The sequence below is a fragment of the Camelus ferus genome, chromosome 5, assembly GCF_009834535.1.
Source record: "Camelus ferus isolate YT-003-E chromosome 5, BCGSAC_Cfer_1.0, whole genome shotgun sequence".
Classification (NCBI taxonomy): domain Eukaryota; kingdom Metazoa; phylum Chordata; class Mammalia; order Artiodactyla; family Camelidae; genus Camelus; species Camelus ferus.
Genome location: NC_045700.1, coordinates 73,388,533 through 73,406,662, shown reverse-complemented (window position 1 = coordinate 73,406,662; position 18,130 = coordinate 73,388,533). Strand labels below are relative to the sequence as shown.

The 18,130-nt window shown below is 37.6% G+C and overlaps 1 protein-coding gene across 2 annotated transcripts in view; it reads right to left on the bottom strand.

Moving 5' to 3' along the window:
• RFTN2 (raftlin family member 2) overlaps positions 1 to 15,053 on the bottom strand; it is a 58,994-nt gene extending 43,941 nt beyond the window's left edge. The window contains exons 1-2 of one of the 2 annotated variants that reach the window (XM_014551051.2): positions 14,930 to 15,053; positions 13,721 to 13,867 (exon numbers count right to left, since the gene is read on the bottom strand). In XM_014551051.2, coding sequence (XP_014406537.1) covers positions 13,721 to 13,867; positions 14,930 to 14,981 — 199 coding nt within the window. In that variant the 5' untranslated portion in view covers positions 14,982 to 15,053. The remainder of the gene's footprint in view (positions 1 to 13,720; positions 13,868 to 14,929) is intronic. The other variant, XM_006175211.3, reaches the window with a different exon arrangement.
• Between the last annotated feature and the right edge of the window lie 3,077 nt (positions 15,054 to 18,130).

Sequence of the window (18,130 nt, the reverse complement as noted above, 5' to 3'; positions counted from 1 at the left end):
ACTGTCACTGGTTTGGTTGGAGTCACCATTAGTTCCTATGCAGTCTTATCTGGTCTACTCTGGCATCATTGCTTGGAAGGAAATCCCAGAAATCAAGAACTCAGTGTTGGGAAAAGTCCTCTTTCCTGTAGCCCTGAGTTAAGAGTTCAGAGCGATTTAGGCAGCCTGATGCTCTGCTTACTCTCGGTGATCCTGCCACCATCCCAGAGAGCAGAACAGTGCAGGAGCCAATTCAGAAAAGGCACTTAATGAGCTCAAAGAGGCACTTAAGTTGTCATTAAACATAGAATATTTGAAAATATTTCAGTTATTCTGTATTATCATTAGATGCTCAGCAGTTAGTAATTAATATTGCTAGACTATTTTAGTTCTATCATACCACCTCCATCGTTAGAGATTGTCTATTATCTGGAGATGGATGGTGGTCATGGTTACACAACAATGTATGTGTACTTAATGCCACTTAAAATGGTTAATATGGTTAAATGGTTGATACAATAAATTTTATGTGTATTTTACCACAATAGAAACGTTGTATGTCAAAGATAATATATATTGTACATGTACCTATTCATATACATAATATATATTTATTTTAATTGTGTTAAAAACATAACAAATTTTACTATCATAACAATTTTTTGGGGGGAGGAGGAAATTAGGTTTATCTTATTTATTAATAATAATAATAAGGTACTGGGGATTGAACCCAGAACCCTGTGTATGCTAAGCATGCACTTTACCACTAAGCTATGCCCTCCCCCTCATAATCATTTTTAAGTGTACAGTTCAGTAGTGTTAAGTATATTCACATTGTTGTGCGATAGACCTCCAGAATGTTTCATCATGCAAAATTGAAACTCTATACCCATTAAATGACTCCTTATTTCTCCCTTCCCACAGTCCCTGGCTTAGAAATTCTCTAAGAGTTTGACTACTTTAGATACTTCATCTAAGTAGAATCATACAATATTTGTCTTTTTGTGTCTGGCTTATTTCACTTATTATAATGTCCTCACAATTCACTCATGTTGTAGCATGTGACAGGATTTCCTTCTTTTTTAAGACTGAATAAGATTCCATTGTATGTATATTCCACACTTTGTTTATCCATTTATCCATCAGTGGACATTAAGTTGTAAGAAAATTCAAAGCTTATTGAAAAAATACTACTTACTTGACAAAAGTAAAACACAGAAATATATAGATTATAGCTGATATCTTAAGAAATTTATGAGTGGAGATGAACATTTTATTTTTGTGAAAGCATGTCTTTGAAAATTGCTACATTTAATACAAGAATAAGGAATGTGCCTTGGCTTGGAAATCTTCCCTTTACCATTACTGAAGGCCAGGTGATAATTATAGTGGGTATCACTACCTGCATGAAGCTGGTTATTTTTCCAAACGGTATGACTAGATAATTCAGAGAGCCTGAGGTGTCAGTCAACAAACCACTTAAGGATCATTTGCGTAAAAAAATATGAGTCAGGTTGTTGCCTGCAAACTTTCCATTTGGTAATTTCTGGCAATATCAAGAAAGCCCCCTCTCAAACTTGCAGAATGGGTGTTAGGTACTTGGGAGAAAGCTCTAGCACTCTTTTAAGAAATGTGGCATTGCCAATACTCTTGACAGCTCAGAGGAGAGAAAACTAAGTGGAAAAATGGGGGCATGAGGATTCTTAGTTCATTCTTGATTCAGAAGAATTGGGTCCTGAGTATGAAGAAGTTTTAGGAATATCTTTATTTCACTTAGCTTTCCTTTTTTATATGTGTAAGAGAAAGACAGGAGGAAAAATTTATGTTTAAAAATGTCTAAAAGAGCTTTCGCCACTGGTAAAAAATAAAATTACTAAGTGATAAGGAAATAGTCATAGTTTAATTTTTTAATATGTGCATTTTTTTCCTAATTGGTACATAAAGTAATGGTGTGTTTTACAATCAACAGTATCTTGGAGTCAGTGGAAAATGGTAAATTATATAGCAAAGAAGTGATTGCAAAGACATTGGCTAGAAGGATAAGAAACTGAAGAACTATTGGTTTGGTAGTATAGATGCCCTCAATTAAAACAAACATCTAACAGGAATAAATTCTTAGTTCTTTCCTTAAGTCTAAAGCTCACAATGAGAGAAATCTGATTTAATTATGTTCATTTGGTGGGGGAAAGGTGGAAACCCTGGAGTCTTCATCTGACCACAGACTAATTACAAATTAGGAGTTTATCTGATGTGATTATGGGCAGTAGGAAGGGGGCTCATGGAATTCTGTGCTGAGCAGACCATCTCTGGCATACTCCCTGCTTATTTTTTTCTTTTTCACATATATCCCTATCTAAATAATATCAGAATATACTAACGTTCACCTGGCTATCTTGTTTAATATCTTCCTCCCTCACCTGAATGAAAGCTCTGAGAAGGCAGGGTTCATCACCATATTTCTATACCTAGAACAGTGCCTACCAAATCAAGGTTCAATGAATATTGGTAGAATGAACAAGTGGATTGTGTTCAATTTAAGGGCCAAATTAGAGACAGGCAGTTTCAAGCTGGAGTATGTTCCAGAGAAAGTGTTCAGGAGAGCGAGAAGTCTGAAGACCCTGCCAGATGTCCTTATCCATGTGCCAAATAAATGAGGAACAGGATGCCATGTGGATATATCTAAAGGGCTGTCACAGAGGAGAGGCTGGCAGGTGTGACACTAACTGAGCAATGGAGGAGGCGGGTACACAGAGGAGGATTCCTCTGAACTGCAGAGGGGCAGGGCCAAACAGGACTCTGAAGAGCTCAGTTCTCTAAATATATGTATGGCAAAGAAATATGGCCAAAAATTAGAGGTGAGAGAGATTTTTGTCCCACCAAACTGGGAAACAGACTGCTAGCAACCTCAAAAATCTAGTACTCAAAATACCCCTCAGCTTACAAAAAAAGTTCTCACAAAGCCCATCCACTTTTTCCATAAGAGAGGCATGGAGCTATACCCCCCAGCTCCCTCTCTACCAAGCAGCCATTGGACTAGGGTGAAATGTTCCACACTAAGTCATTGAGCACAGTTACACAATTTTTTTCACCTCTGAGTACCACCTGGACTTCTATATCATTATATTTTTCCTTTTAATTTTTCATCCTAAACTTAAATTCATTTCAAAAAGAATTTATATCTCTTATATAGCCATAAAACAGACTCATAATCCATAAGTAGAAAGTTACCTACAAATGTATACAACAAAAAGAGAACACTCATCAGATTCTAGCTGGATACCATTATCTGCCAAAGACTCTGAGCCACAATTCTGCCCTCTCTTTGTTGAAAGGGAGAATTAGCCACTAGAGAGATGTTAAAGACAAACTGATTGGAAGGCTTAAAAAGAACTGAAAAGGGCACAGCTTTCTAAGAGATTCAATGTTATTTAATTCTGTGTTTGTGTGTACAACTTAAAAGGCTTGGAGACCCTACGGGGATGGAAGTAGCAAGGACACAGTGATGGTAGCAAGGGGAACAGATGACATCAGAGGGAATAAAATGAATTATAAAACCAGATAAAAGAACCGTAAAAACTTTACAGATTGAGGTCCCTTAAAGGGCTTTTCACATGTCATTGGCCCAGGTGATAAAGACAATGAAATCATCCCCTCCATTCTATTGTTTCAGAACAAAGTTTTCAAAGGCAGTGATACGCAACACTTAACAGCAATCACCAAGAAGACAGCTGTAGCAGAAGAACACTGGTGCTTAAAGAGGTTCCTGTTCAGGTGGAGAATGCATTTATTTCTAAGGAGCACCTTGTTCTCAGGTGATGTCAAAAAAATCTTCTTGCACTCTCAAGAAAGTAAGGTTATTGTCTTAAGTTTCAGTGTGGAAGAAATGTTAATGCACAAAAGACACACACACACAGACACACACACACAGACACACACACACACACACGGAATTTTTGGGAAGAATCACAAATGAGAAATCCAGGAAAGTTATAAAGGAAGAAAAAAATTGTACATCAATACTAATAAGCCTATCTTAACCTAAGTTTTTGTAAAGATCATGTCATTTTGGGCCCAGTGCTTTATATTAATTATTCAACTGTCTCAAGTGTGCATGTTCTTCTGTCTGGAGGTCTGTGTCTTTTGATAAATGGCACTCAGCATAGACATGATAATTATGGTTAAGTGCTTCAAAATACTTATTAAAGCACCGACTGAATGAAAAATTGGTTGTAACATTAACATATTCAATAGACAGAGCTCCAGGATGCTCATGGAGCAGCAGTTTAGAGAATAGGACCAGGAGGTTTGGATGCAAATCCCAGCTCTGCCACTTACTAGCCTGGCAAGGTATTTTGCATGCATGTGCCTCAGTTTCTTCATATGCAGAGTGAGTATAATAACAACAGAGTTTACCCTATAGGGTTGTAAATAAATTTATAAATTATAAAGCATCTGGAACGTAGCATTTGCTATACAACTGTTGGTTGCTTTGTTGAATTAGGGCCTCCCCTGTGGAAAGAGAGGCAGTGCACTCTTCTCACTAAGAGCATTAGGGTCTGGAAGCAAATCTTCTTGGCTCAAATCATGCCATTTACTAGATCTGGAACAAGTTACTTTGCCTTCTGAGACAGAGACAAACAATAGTATTAACTTCGTAGCGTTGCTTTGATATTAACTGTAAAACACGAGCCCAGGGCCTGGTACAAAGTAAACACTCAGACATGATGTGCCCGCTTGTTGCTGGCCCAGCTCAGAAAAGATAGTTTCGAATGAAGCTGTCCTCAGAGATAAGTCATTGTTGGCTTAAAAAATCTCCAGGAAGATCGCTGTAGAGATCTGGATTTATTCCAAAAGCCTGGCCTGGCTCCCCACCTTTAGAATTCTATGTCAGAGGCCTCTAACTCATGCTCTAGATCTTGGGTCCCTAACTCACATTGTAGATTAGGTGTCCCCAACTCAGGGCCCCTAACTCACACTGATCTACTACACTGAGTCCTGGACTCAAGTGTCAAAGGTACCAGGCTGATAAAACAAGGAAAGGGGCCTGTGCTGGAGGAGGGACTTGCAGAAGACTCAAAACCTCATCCAAGAGTGCAGCAGCCCTGGCCCAGTGCTGCTGTGTGGGCATGTGGGCCTGATGTAACGGATCTTCTAATTTTTAAGAAAACTCCCAAATCCAGATTCTTAGGCAATATCTCCCAATTTTAAAAAGTGATAGTTAATTCAAATATCTTAACACTCTACACATCAAGTGTGACCTGTCTAAAGGCTGAATACAGCCCATGCCTTGTTGGTTTGCAGCTTCTGTTCTGGTCAACCCAGGGATTCTGCAGCCCAGAGCCTGCCCAGGTCCAGGCCAGGCCACCTAGACCATCTTAGACAGTGCTCAGCATCCTAGGACACAGAAAGTGATTCAATTCTTCTTCACTAGTGGGGATGATGGTGACAGGGGAGGGCTTCTTATCCTACTTTGGGACATTAAACATGCCAGCATCATTCAAGAAAGGTAAACCCAGGAGCAAGGAAAAGAGAAATAAACATGGGAACTTTGTTTAGAAAGTCTCTTCATGTAATCCCCTCGATTTTAAGTAATATTTTAAACTGTGCTGAAAGAGACTGGAAGCCTGAGTCAGCTGAGAGATGTGAGCGAGGGAGTGCTCTGCACGCAGAGAGGGATTATCGTCAGTGCCCTCCAGAGGGAATGACTGTGTCTCCACCATAGGCTCAGTGTTTGAAGCCAAGCCTTTGATTCGGTGTCCTTACACTGGGGCAGTAATATCAGAGACTCTTATTACTTTTTAAACACAGGAAATCATGGGGGAGGTGTGGTTGTTTTGGCTAGAATTTGAACAGCACAGGCAGTTAGCAGCAGCTGCAAGCCATCTCGCTCTTCTGAGCTCCCCAACCACCAAAGAACTGAGTTCTTTCTCAGTTCTTTGGGAGAAGGAACAAATGGTGCTGCTGACAGCATTAATGGGTGTGGTTGGTTGCTGTTCAGTTGATGCTACATATTTGCAAAAGCTTTATTATACCTTACAAGGGTCTTGTAAAGAACTGATGAAGGAAAGTATTTTGTAATTGCTTTGAAAACTATACACTTGTGGGGTGGATTTTTATGATTAAAATGGAAACATGCTGAGGGTTATGCAACATTCTATCATTTATCCTCACAGTTTCTAAAATAAAGTATCAATAATAGACTTTATTATGGTGCTTTGCTTAAAAGCTTCACAAAGATAAAATTTTAAACAGAAAAAGTCACATTCCACCATAAAGCTAAGAACTTGTTCAATGCCAAAAGCTTTGCTCTGATGATGCAACTCCGAAAATAGCCCAAGACATATATCTGTTCTTTCCACCAATTTACTTCTGAAGATCGGTATGTATTTTTGAACTATTTATGAAACATTATTTTCTCAGACAAAAATACCATGTACAAACACTGGCAAGTAATTTTTACCATGTTTTCAAAAGGGAACAGACGGTCAAACTCCATATTATATCTAGCAAATACAGTAAAAAAATAATAAGTAACATGTACCAAGTGCATACTTTGTGCCAGGCACTATGCGAAGTGATTTACGTGCCTAATCTTACAAAACTCTATAAGGTAGATATTATCATTATGCTCAGATGAGGAAATTCAGAGAGATTTGATAACTTGCCCAAATTGTCAGTGAGTGAGTGGTAAGTCTGTGATCGAATCAGAGAGAATGCCTCCAGAGCCAGTACATTCTAGTGCCTACAGGAAAGTAAAACTTCATTGATTTGCATCATTGTTAATTCAGAAGCTGTGAAAATTCAGACATAAGCTGGGTGAAAGCTTTTGACTACTATAAACTGTTAAGCAATTTAATGTAGGCATGTTAAAAGGAGGTATCGGGTTTACTTATCAAAATGTTTTAAATTACTTAGAAATATAAACTACTATGTAAACAACATCCAAATTATGTAACCTTTTATGTCTTCAGTAAAAGCTGCCATCTTTGTAGTCACTCGCTAGCATATTTTTAATTGAAATAATACAACTGTAGTTTTGAAATACACTCAAACCCCAATACAGGCAGATATGCAAAAGATCACACCATGACTGTTTAAAACTCCTGCAGCCTTGTGTTTGCTGCCTCCTTCATGTGTTTCTCTCCACCTATTCTGTTCTATTCCTAGTTCCCACACAGACCATCAAATTGTCTCTTGTCTCTGAGTCTGTACATTTTGTCTTTTAGCCTTGTTTGCCTTCCCCCTACTTCCTACTCAGTCTTATTTTTAACCTTTAAAAAAATCTTTCGTGGGGTAAGAAATGAAACATACCCAAAAATGCAAAAAACGTACTTGAAACTGCCAACATTTGGTAAAAACCATCCATTCAAAAATCAGAAAGTGGTGGGCACTCCAGCAGCCTTCCATGCCACCCTTTCCAATCACAGTCCCCCTCGCCTGCTGTGCGCTACCTTGATTTTTATGGGCCTCACTTCCTTGCTCTTTTTAGTTTGCTATGCAAGAATGCAAGTAAACACTACAGTTTAGTTTTGCCAATTTTTGGAGATTTCTGTAAATGGAATCATGCAGAATGTACTTTTTTCTGTCTTCTTTCACTGAACACTATGCTGGTGAGATTCACCCTGTGTAGCTTGTGTAGTTGTAGCTTGCTCGCTTTCATTGCAGTGTAGCAGAGACAGCAAAGCGCAGGGCCTGTTTTGTTGCATATGGCGTGTTGGCACCACAAGGGCTGAGTTGAGTAATTGTGAGAGACCACGTGGCTTGAAAAGCCTGAAATATTTACTATCCAGCCCTTTACAGAAAACGCTGGCTGACTTCTGCAGTATAGTTTTGCATTGTCTGAGCATACCACAATTTATTTTTCCCGTCTCTTGTTCTTGGATTCCTGAGTTGTTCACACTTTTGGGTTATTACAAATAACCTTCTATGAATGTTCTTGTATGTCCACATGGTACGCACAGGCACACTCTTCCACTGGGTATACGTGTCTTCAGCTAACTAGGTGATGCCAAAGCATTTTTTCCCCCAAATGGTTGTACCAATTTACCAACACCTGCGATTAGCAGTCTTTCTACATTTTAGCCATTTTGGATGATTTGTAGTGTTTTCTTACTGTGGTTTTAACATGCATTTTTCCTGATTACTAATGAGGTTGAGCACATTTCATACATCTATTAACTGTTTGGATTTCCTGTTTTACTAACTACTTGTCCAAGTTTCTTGACCATTTTTCTATTGGGTTGTTTGTCTTTTCCTTTTTGATTTTCAGTTGTATTTTATACATTCTGAATACAAATCTTTGTCTAAGTTCCACTCATTCTTTGACCTCAGATGAGGTGGCACTTCTTTTAAGGAGTCTTTTGGGTCCTACCACTCAGATGGAGGTGCTCTTCCTTCTGCTTCGCTAATCCTCATACTTCTGGCATAGCCGGTATCACAGCGTAGAGCACATGGGTTGTAACTGGATGAGTGTTTATCAGGGCCCACTGGTAGGATGCTCACTAGGATGCAGGTTCATAGACATCAAGGACTAGGCTTTATTTATCTCCATATCCTCACTCTTAGCTCAGTAGGTGCTCAGTAAGTGTTAGTTCAAAGAATGAATAAATGTCCACCCAGATGTAAGAAAAAAACCCTAGATTGCCAATAGAAATGTATTTTCTCCCAACATCAATATTTATTTAAGTGGGTCAACTGTATGCTATTATCAGAGATTCCCTACTCCCTCAGGTCAGAATGGGATCTTTCTCTCCCACAATAATCTAAAATTGAGTTTTTTTATTTTTCTAAACCAAAATATCTCACCATTTCAAACATAATAGAACTCCTCATATAGTTTTTTCACCTGGTAGGAATTTGGACTAGGCACCATGACAGGGATTATTATGTTGATGCTTGAGTAAATTTAGTCATTTTTATTATAAATTTCTTTCTACATATAGCACTTTACATTTGAAAATCTTTTGACTGCCTGAGGAAATACCCAAGAACTTATTAGATTCTGACAGATAAAGAAAATTTAGCTGGACTGGCCTTCCTTCCTTCTTTCTTTCCTCTCTCCCTGCCTCCCATCTATCCTTCTTTCCCTTATTTCTGATCCTTTATTCATCTCTTATTGATTTTTTTAGTTTTAATTTTATTTTTTTATTTTTAGGGGAGGAGATAATTAGGTTTGTTTATTTATGTATGCATTTATGTATGTATGTATTTATTTATATAATGGAGGTACTGGGGATTGAACCCAGGACCTCGTGCATGCTAGGCACGTGCTCTACCATTTGAGCTATACTCTTCCCCCTCTAGTTGATTTTTTTTAATGCATTCTCTTCAATGCCACGTCTTTATTCTTTTTGAAAGTTCTCTAGTATTTAAAATTACTGACCATTTCTTTTTTAAAATTCTTTTTATATTTCCTTTTGGGGAGTGATTAGGTTTACTTATTTATTTATTTTAATGGAGGTACTGGGGATTGAACCCAGGACCTCATGCATGCTAAGCACACACTCTACCACCGAGATATGCTCTCCTCTTCATTTCTTGCTTTTTGAAATCCTCCCTTTCCTTATGTTCTCTGGTGCTACCTAGTCCTACCTGTCCTCATTCTTTGTCATTTTCATTGAGTTCTCCCCACTATGGCTAAATATGCCTGATGACTCAGCCCAAGACACTTATGCTCTGCCCGTATTCCTTCTCTTTAAGACCTTATTTCAGTTCCTCCTGGAAGTCATCATCTCTAGCAGTGCACCTGCAACTCTTTCTTCCAGGATGCTCCACTGCCCCCTCACATGCAATGTGCCTGGAAGGGAACTGCGCTTTCACCACACACTGACCCTCTGTGGGACGCCCCTCCTACTGTAAAAGGCATTATTCCCAGTTACTTGGCTCAGAACCAGGAAGTCATCCTGGACTCCTCATTCTTTCTGTCCCTTCACATCCAGCCAGCCACAGGCCAAGTTCCTCCTTGGTAATGTCTGCTACATTCGCCCCCGGCATCCCACCCTTATTGCTGCCCCTCACAGGTAGTCAGTCTTCTAACTTTTCTCCTCACTTCCATCTGTCCCCACCGCAAGGTCACAATAATCTAAAAACACTTCTCTGTATCTATCAACTACTTGTTCAAAAGCCTTTACAGCTATTATTCCCTGAAGAATCAAGGAATCATTCCTCAGCCAAGTAAGAACATTCTGTACTCCATTTATTTCCAGCTTTACTTTCTGCTTCTATAAAATCTCCCTTAGCTCACTCCTCTATTCAATAGCCCTTGAAAGTACCTCAGCCTCTTGATCTTTTTCTAATTATTTAAGCCCATTTTTTCTTCAGGGTCAGTGAAAGTCTTAATTTGAGTTCCAACTGATCCTATTCAAAACTGATTTTTCCTTTTTCTGACACATCTTGTATCTTGCATTGTAATTTTTCATTCATGAATTCAACACAACTTATTGGCCATTGGTCATGTGCCAAACACTGTGCCAAACACAGTGCCAAACACAGTGATTCAAAGGTGGACGTAGCATGTTTCCTGACTTTGAGGAGCTCACAGTCTTGTCCGGTTTGACCAATTAGAATATAAAATACTTGAGGGCAGAAACTATGTCTTACTCCTTTTTGCATTTCCACTACTTATGAGCACCTTCTACAGAATACACACATCAAAGTATTTATTACCGTTAACAGTGATGATAGAAGACAATGAGAATTTCTTGTTCAATAATTAAGAAACAAGCTAGAGGCCAGCAACAGTTTATGCAATATATTTTACATAATTCTACTAGAAAGTCAAATAAGGAAACTACCATCCATCCTTCTGTTAGGTGTTTTTAGTACGGTAGAAACTCTTTTTAATCATAAAGCTATACATGCTCTAAACAATCCTTAAGGCTATGGTGATTCAGATTGTTTTCTGGGATTGCCCAAGGAGGTGGACCAAGGAGGTTTTGCATCATTTGCAGAGTTAATTTAACTTTTCACTAAGAAATTCTATAACATACTCAAATATATACTCATACATACTCATAAATACACACAAATAGATTACTATGCAATAATTCAGAAAATTTATCATAAGAATTGTGCTGAAATCTCACTAGTGTAGTTGATAGACCTGGCATGAAGCCAGAAGGGATAATAATAGTTTTATTAAGTGCTTACTAAGTGCCAGGTACCTTTTCGAGTAGATTATCTTGTATTATTGCCTTTAATCCTCAAAACAACTCTACATGTAAGCACTATCAGAATCCCCATCTTACAGACGAGGAAGCCAAGATCAGCAAAGTTTACAAACTTGCCAACTTAGTGAGTGAAAGAGCCTAGATTCAGAACCCAGGAACCTGACTCCAGAGTCTTATGTGCTTAATGATTAAGCTATTATTTCTCCCATTGAAATATATAAATAATGGCTCAAAGTACCCGCCTCAACGCCCTAAAAAAGTGTGGGAAAGGCAAACACACAGAGAATGGAACTAAATAGAAAACAGATATATAAATTATTCAAGATAATTATAGCCACCACAAAACAGGGCACTGGAAATTTCAAAGGGTCTCCTATTGCCCCACTGGGACTTGACTCTCTGTCCCATGCTCTCTGTTCGGAAAAACAGAGGAAAGCAAGGTAAGAGACAGGCTCTTCAGAGCACACACAGCTATCACCAGACCATCTTGTTTCCTGAAAGGTTGGCTCACTGCACATGGCCTCTGAGACGCAGGAGGTACCACTGTTCAGTACTCCTCACAGAAATCCCCAGCCAGAGGGCCAGTGTTGAACGAAGAGGGCTGGCATGCTTTAACTCCCCGCATGACTCACCCCTCTACACAGTGGAGGGGCAGGTGTGGGGCAGAGACAACTGAAGGGGGGAAGGTGTGGAGCTGGGCTGATAGAGTCTTCGCCTCTGAGGCAAAGGCAAAGGCAAGGACAAAAACAAAGCAAAACAAAAACCATGTGGAACAACTGGAGAGAAAAGGAGCACCACGAGACTAGGTGCCTGACGAAATAGGAACCATGTGCAACTTTAAAATGTGTGCCTGCTATCTATGTTTGCAGACTATGCCCTTACACTTTATAATGTAATACTCTAGCACCTCCTCCAAAAACCTGGAGTAGAAGGTAGAAATGTTACTCCTTTCACAGAGAGAAGGGCTTCTGATAATAACAAAACCAGAATGACTTCTGAAGAAAGCTTTAGATATTTCTGATTCAAGGATGGCTGTATTTAAACAAATTTGTTTGAAATAGCTAGCATTGTTGTGAAGAAATAAGTCAGAAAAAAAATTTTAATTACTTTAAAACCTATGGGGATGGTGCAGCAAATCTGAAAACGCAGATCAAAATGGCTCTGGCCTAAACTTTATGAATAGACAAGGTTTTGAGATTAAGGAAAGTATATGTTTGTGTCCTATGGATTTACAGAAACTAGTCCTAAAAATAATTGACAAGGACAATCAGTGGAGAAAACACAGCACCACATCACGAATATTTTCTCAAATGAAGGTTTTTTAAAACGTGTAGAAAAAATTAATATGCGTGGTTACTTCTGTGATTATCATTATCCAAATTCACTCTTAACTTTCATAATTAAAAAGAAAGCTAAGAATATTGACATTTTCCCCTTTGGTAGTCTTAGCCTTAAATAAAAATGGAAATGTGAATATGTTAAAAGTATATGTACAGATTTTGCATATGTCTCTGGAAGGGAGTTTGCTTGCTGGCTAGTTTAATTTTTGACAAAGAAAAATGGGCTGCTCTTGCTTCTTGCACAAAGATGCACTGTTCACAGAGCAAACCAAAAAATGGAGAATTTGTATTTAAGTTGAAAAGAAATTAAGATCATATCCAAAATAATTTACTTAGTAAAAACTTTTGATTAATTGGTAAAATGTGTGGTTTATTAGAATTAAAAGTAAAACTTTGTAATAAGAACTTAAAATACTGATATCTGGAAATTCTAACAGCAAGCAAGACACTCTAAATTTCATTGTTAATACCCTGAAATTAAAGATATAGTTCTGCTTTTTAAAAACTCAGTTTTATCAATGTGGTTGTACAATACTCTGAAGTTTCCACAAGAAGTGAGGCAAAGTGTTTGTGAAGTCCGTCTGCCTCTGTTCCTTGCACAGGGCTGCCATCTGGGCTTGTTTATTTGTGTTTCCAACTTTCTGGAACAGGGAGTTTCTCTGTTAGGGACAGGGCACCAAGCAAAGGAAGTGTCTTACAGAAGACTATCTCTTTTTTCCTTTTTTACTGTATTTTCAAACTTCAAGTTTAGTTTGGTCAAAAATATCAAATGACTAGCACAATCATAAAATTTAACAGAGTTGGAAGCCTCAGAATTGTCTTAGCAGACACTTCCACTTGATGCAAGTAATATTTCCTACATGCTACCTTTTTGTGCCTTTCAGATCTTTTTCAAAACACAAACTGTCATTAAGGCTATAGCTATTTGGCCTGGAAATCAAATATTTTTTTCACGTACCCTTCTACAAATAAGCATTTGGTTTAAAAATGAAAGAAATATTTCCAAGCAGTTTTTCTAATTTTATAAAGCACATATGAGCCAAATTTACAAAAACAAAGCAAACAAAAATCTTTCAGAATGTAATTAAGAAACAAAGCATTATTGTTAGATTGATTGTACAATCTGATTATGAAGAACAGTTTAAAAATTCACAAACCAACACTGAAAAAAAACTAGTAGTCCCTTATCTTTGAAATCTTTCATTTAACAAATAAAATAGAAACAAAAAGTACCTTGTAAAGTAAAATCCAGCAATACATATTCGTAAGCAAATTCTGTCTTTGTTTCCACTTGCGGTCTCTTCAGGGTAGAAAATATTTTTCCAGGGCTGCTATCATCAGAGTCTTCTAGCTTTCTAAGTCCGCACCCCATGGCAAAATCTGTAAGGAATTAAATTGCAGGATAGGGGAGGGAGAGCAGCAAATTCTGTTGTTTAAGCTGCAAAAAGAAAGTTACAGACTTAACTGCTTTGATTTTTTCAGCTAAACCATAGATACTCAAAAAGAAAACATTTGAGTCCAAAGAAAGGAGCTGAAGACTTTTTCTATCCATTTTTCTGTGAAGTCGTTGAACCCATGATGATTAAGCTACAGCTCCGGGAGGCTGGGCTTGATCTTAGGAGAAACATGCAAGCTGCTACAACTTAGCGGAGAATTTCCATGCCACGTCAATTTACAGCCAGCCCCCTACCAGAGTTCTGTCGCTCAGGGCACCAACAGGGCTTTGTCTATCCCAGTTGGCTGGATGATAAAGGAGGTGTACAAAAACGGAAATAAAAAGGCAAAAGTGCAAATCAGATGGAATAATCTACAAGTAGAGGATATATTCAGACATAATGGCATGCAATTTCTGATTCTGTTTTCTCTTTTCCCTCTTTCCTGTGCCCACCCCCTCCTTCCTCCCTGCTACTACCAAGAAAGCAAAAGGAGAGAGAGAGGGGGAGAGAGAGAGAGAGAGAGAATGAAAAAAAAAATGGATTCTCAATGTGGTTGGAAAGAAAAATCATTTCCAGAAAGGAAGTCAGCTTTATGAGGAAACTGCTTCTGGAGAGTAAAAGGAGAAAATTTAAAGTTAAAAAAACCCCACTTTAGTCTTTAGATAGCACTTTTGAGGGTTTCTTTCCACATGAAGTTTTGTTGTGCTGGAAAAAATCACATAGTAGTTAAAACTGCCACATATGAAATTTTTTATTAAGTATCATAATAAAAAGACTTCACAAAGGAGACACGGTAATATGGATAATTAGTTTCCCTAACATTCTTAAAGTTTAAAATACTCTACTGTTAGAAGGCTTATGATAATAGTAACACTTCCAGTTTCCAGAGTATCCTTAAAAAAAACAACTGACAACTTGATTCATTCCGTCTCATAAAATGCCATTTACCTGAAGTCAAAAACAATTTATAATGGACCAATTATAATGAGTGTTTATTGTATTTTACCATTTATCGTCCAGTAGTATGGTGTACTTATCAAAACTGTGAGCTTTGGCATCAGTCCGCCTGGGTTCAACTCCTGGTTCCAATGCGTACTAGAGACGTGATCTTGGGCAAGTTACTGGATCTCTTCAAGTTTCAATTTCCTCCTCTATAAAATGGAGTTAATAATAGTACTTACTTCATAGGCTTGTTATGAAGGTTGAATGAGATAATCTTATCTCATATCTTAACATCACGCCTGGCAAATAGCATAAAACAAATTTGTTAATGTGTTTACATTATAAAACAGGGTTGAGAGTAGTAACAGAAAGGAAGTGATTCTGCTACCACTCCCATTTACAAACTAAACCTGGATCACATTTCAGATTTTAGGGAACACAAACCTGGAAAGATTTTTCAATTACATTGAAGAGTACACATGAAAACTCTCAAAGGGAGCTGGATTATTTAGTTTGTAGATCCCTATGACCTCTTGTCTCTTCCTTTTGCTTGCTTGTCTTTAAATAGTTTACTTCTCAGAAATGTTTTTCACAGAGGAAAATTCCACAGTTATTCATTCTCAAGGATGAGCATGGTGGTAAGCAACTTCTGGGTAAACTTGGCTAAAAAGACAGCAGACTGACCTAGTGTGACTCATTTGACTATTCCCAGTGCTTTCAAGCCTGTCATTCTTCATGTCCTCTTTTGTAGGACGGGCTATGAGCTTCTGGATAGCAGACGTAGACTATCTGGAGTTCACTAGTCCCTACTGCAGTGGCTGGAAGATTATTAAGTACTCATTATATTTGTTAAGTGCCTGCTATATTCCTGGCACTAAATTAGATGCTCGCTGGGCACACAAGTTGACTAAACATGGCCTCTGCCCTAAAGAAACTTAAGGCTTAATGTGGAAGATAGACTTACAAACAGATAATTTCAATTTGATTTGGTAGCTGCTAAGTTAGAAGTATGCATAGGGTGCTTTAGAAACTCAAGAAGGGTGCTCTAACTCAGCTTTAGGGTGATTTCTGAGCTGTCTTGAAGGATGAATACGCGTAAGATAGAGAAAGGTGGGGAGCACGTGCCAGGAAAAGGGGAAAACATGGGCAATGTCACAGAATCATGAAACAGCATGGCATGGACTTGAAGAGACACGAAGCAATTGAGAATCACTAGAACATAAACTCTGAAAGAAGACTAAGCTGTAAGGGAGGCAAGAGCTAATTGTAACAGCTTTTATATGCCACACAAAGGGGATTTTGACTATTTCATAGGCAACAGAGGAGAATCAAATAATCAAAAGGAAAAATCAAAGGAGGAGTTTGAAATAGGTAAGTGACATTAGTTTGTGCCTTTGATGGATCACAATGGCTGCTTTAAGGAAGATGGTGATCCATCACTTAATCATTTTTCTCTCCCAAAGTCCAACAGAGTAAAATTTTATTTGATGCTTAATGATGTTTCAAAACACATTTGCATGTATCAATATGGCACACACTTCTGCTATTTTAACAATTAAATGGGATTTCACTGTATTAATACAGTGCTTTATATGTAGAATTTTGGCTATTTCCAAAGTTTTATGGTGAAGAATTTTGTAAAGATTACTTTTCCCCCTACTTTGGATTATTTCCTGAATACTTAGATTCTATTTCATAAATGGTCAAAGGAAGTAGTTTACATACAAGGAAATCAGAAAGTAATAAGCAAGAGAAAATGTATTCTAATGAGTAAATAATTCATTTATATTACTTATAGAAATATGTGGTTGGCTATAAACTGTTTAAGGTATTAACCTTAGATTTTTTTTTCTTTAAAACTGTATTTTGGTCAGTAAGGTTTTGTTGGTTATCACATATATTTGCTCCATACCTCTTTAATGCTTGTGCATTTTTTTGTTTGCTTTTGTCATTATTTTAAAACATATTTTTTAATCAAAGTATAGTCGGTTTACAATGTTGTGTTAATTTCTGGTGTATAGCATAGTGATTCAGCTATGCATATACATTCCTTCTCATATTTTCATTATAGGTTATTACAAGATATTGAATACAGTTCTCTGCGTTATACATAGGACCCTGTTGTTTATTTTTTTTATATAGTAGTTTGTATCTGGAAATCCCAAACTCCCAATTTATCTCTCCACCTTGGTAACCATGTTTGTTTTCTATTTCTATGAGTCTGTTTCTGTTTTGTAAATGAGTTCATTTGTGTCTTTTTTTTTTCAGATTCCCATGTTAAGTGATATATGATATTTTTCTCTCTTTCTGGTTTACTTAGAATGACAATTTCCAAGTCTATCCATGTTGCTGCAGATGGCATTATTTTATTCTTTTTTATGACTGAGTAGTATTCCACTGTAATGGGTTTTATATGCCACAACTTCTTTATCCAGTCATCTGTCAATGGACACTTAGGTTGCTTCCATGTCTTGGCTATTGGAAATAGTGCTGCTATGAATATTGAGGTGCATTTATCTTTTCAAATTAGAATCTTCTCTGGATATATGCCCAGGAGTGGGATTGCTGGATTATATGGTAAGTCTATTTTTAGTTTTTTAAGGAATCTCCATACTATTTTCCATACTGGCTGCACTAAAGTATATTCCCACCAACAGTGTAGGAGGGTTCCCTTTTCTCCACACCCTCTGCAGCATTTATCATTTGTGGACTCTTTAATGATGGCCATTCTGACTGGTGTGAGGTGATACCTCATTGTAGTTTTGATTTTCATTTCTCTGATAACTAGTGATATTGAGCTTTTTTTTCATGTGCCTATTGGCCATTTGTATGTCTTCATTGGAGAAATGTTTGTTTAGGGCTTCTGCCCATTTTCTGACTGGGTTATTTTTTTTTTTTGTTATTGAGTTGTATGAGCTTAAGCCTTTGTCAGTGGCATCATTTGCAAGTATTTTCTCCCAGTCCATACATTGTCTTATTTATAGTTTCCTTTGCTGTACAAAAGCTTGTAAGTTTAATTAGGTCCCATTTGTTTATTTTTGCTTTTATTGCTATTGCCTGGGTACACTGCCCTAGGAGAACATTGCTAAGATTTATGTTAGAGAATGTTTTGCCTATGTTTTCTTCTAGGAGGTTTATAGTTTCTTGTGTCATGTTTAAGTCTTTAAGCCATTTTGTTTATTTTTATGTATGTGAGGGAGTATTCTAACTTCATTGATTTACATGCAACTGTCCAGCTTTCCCAGCACCACTTGCTGAAGAAGAG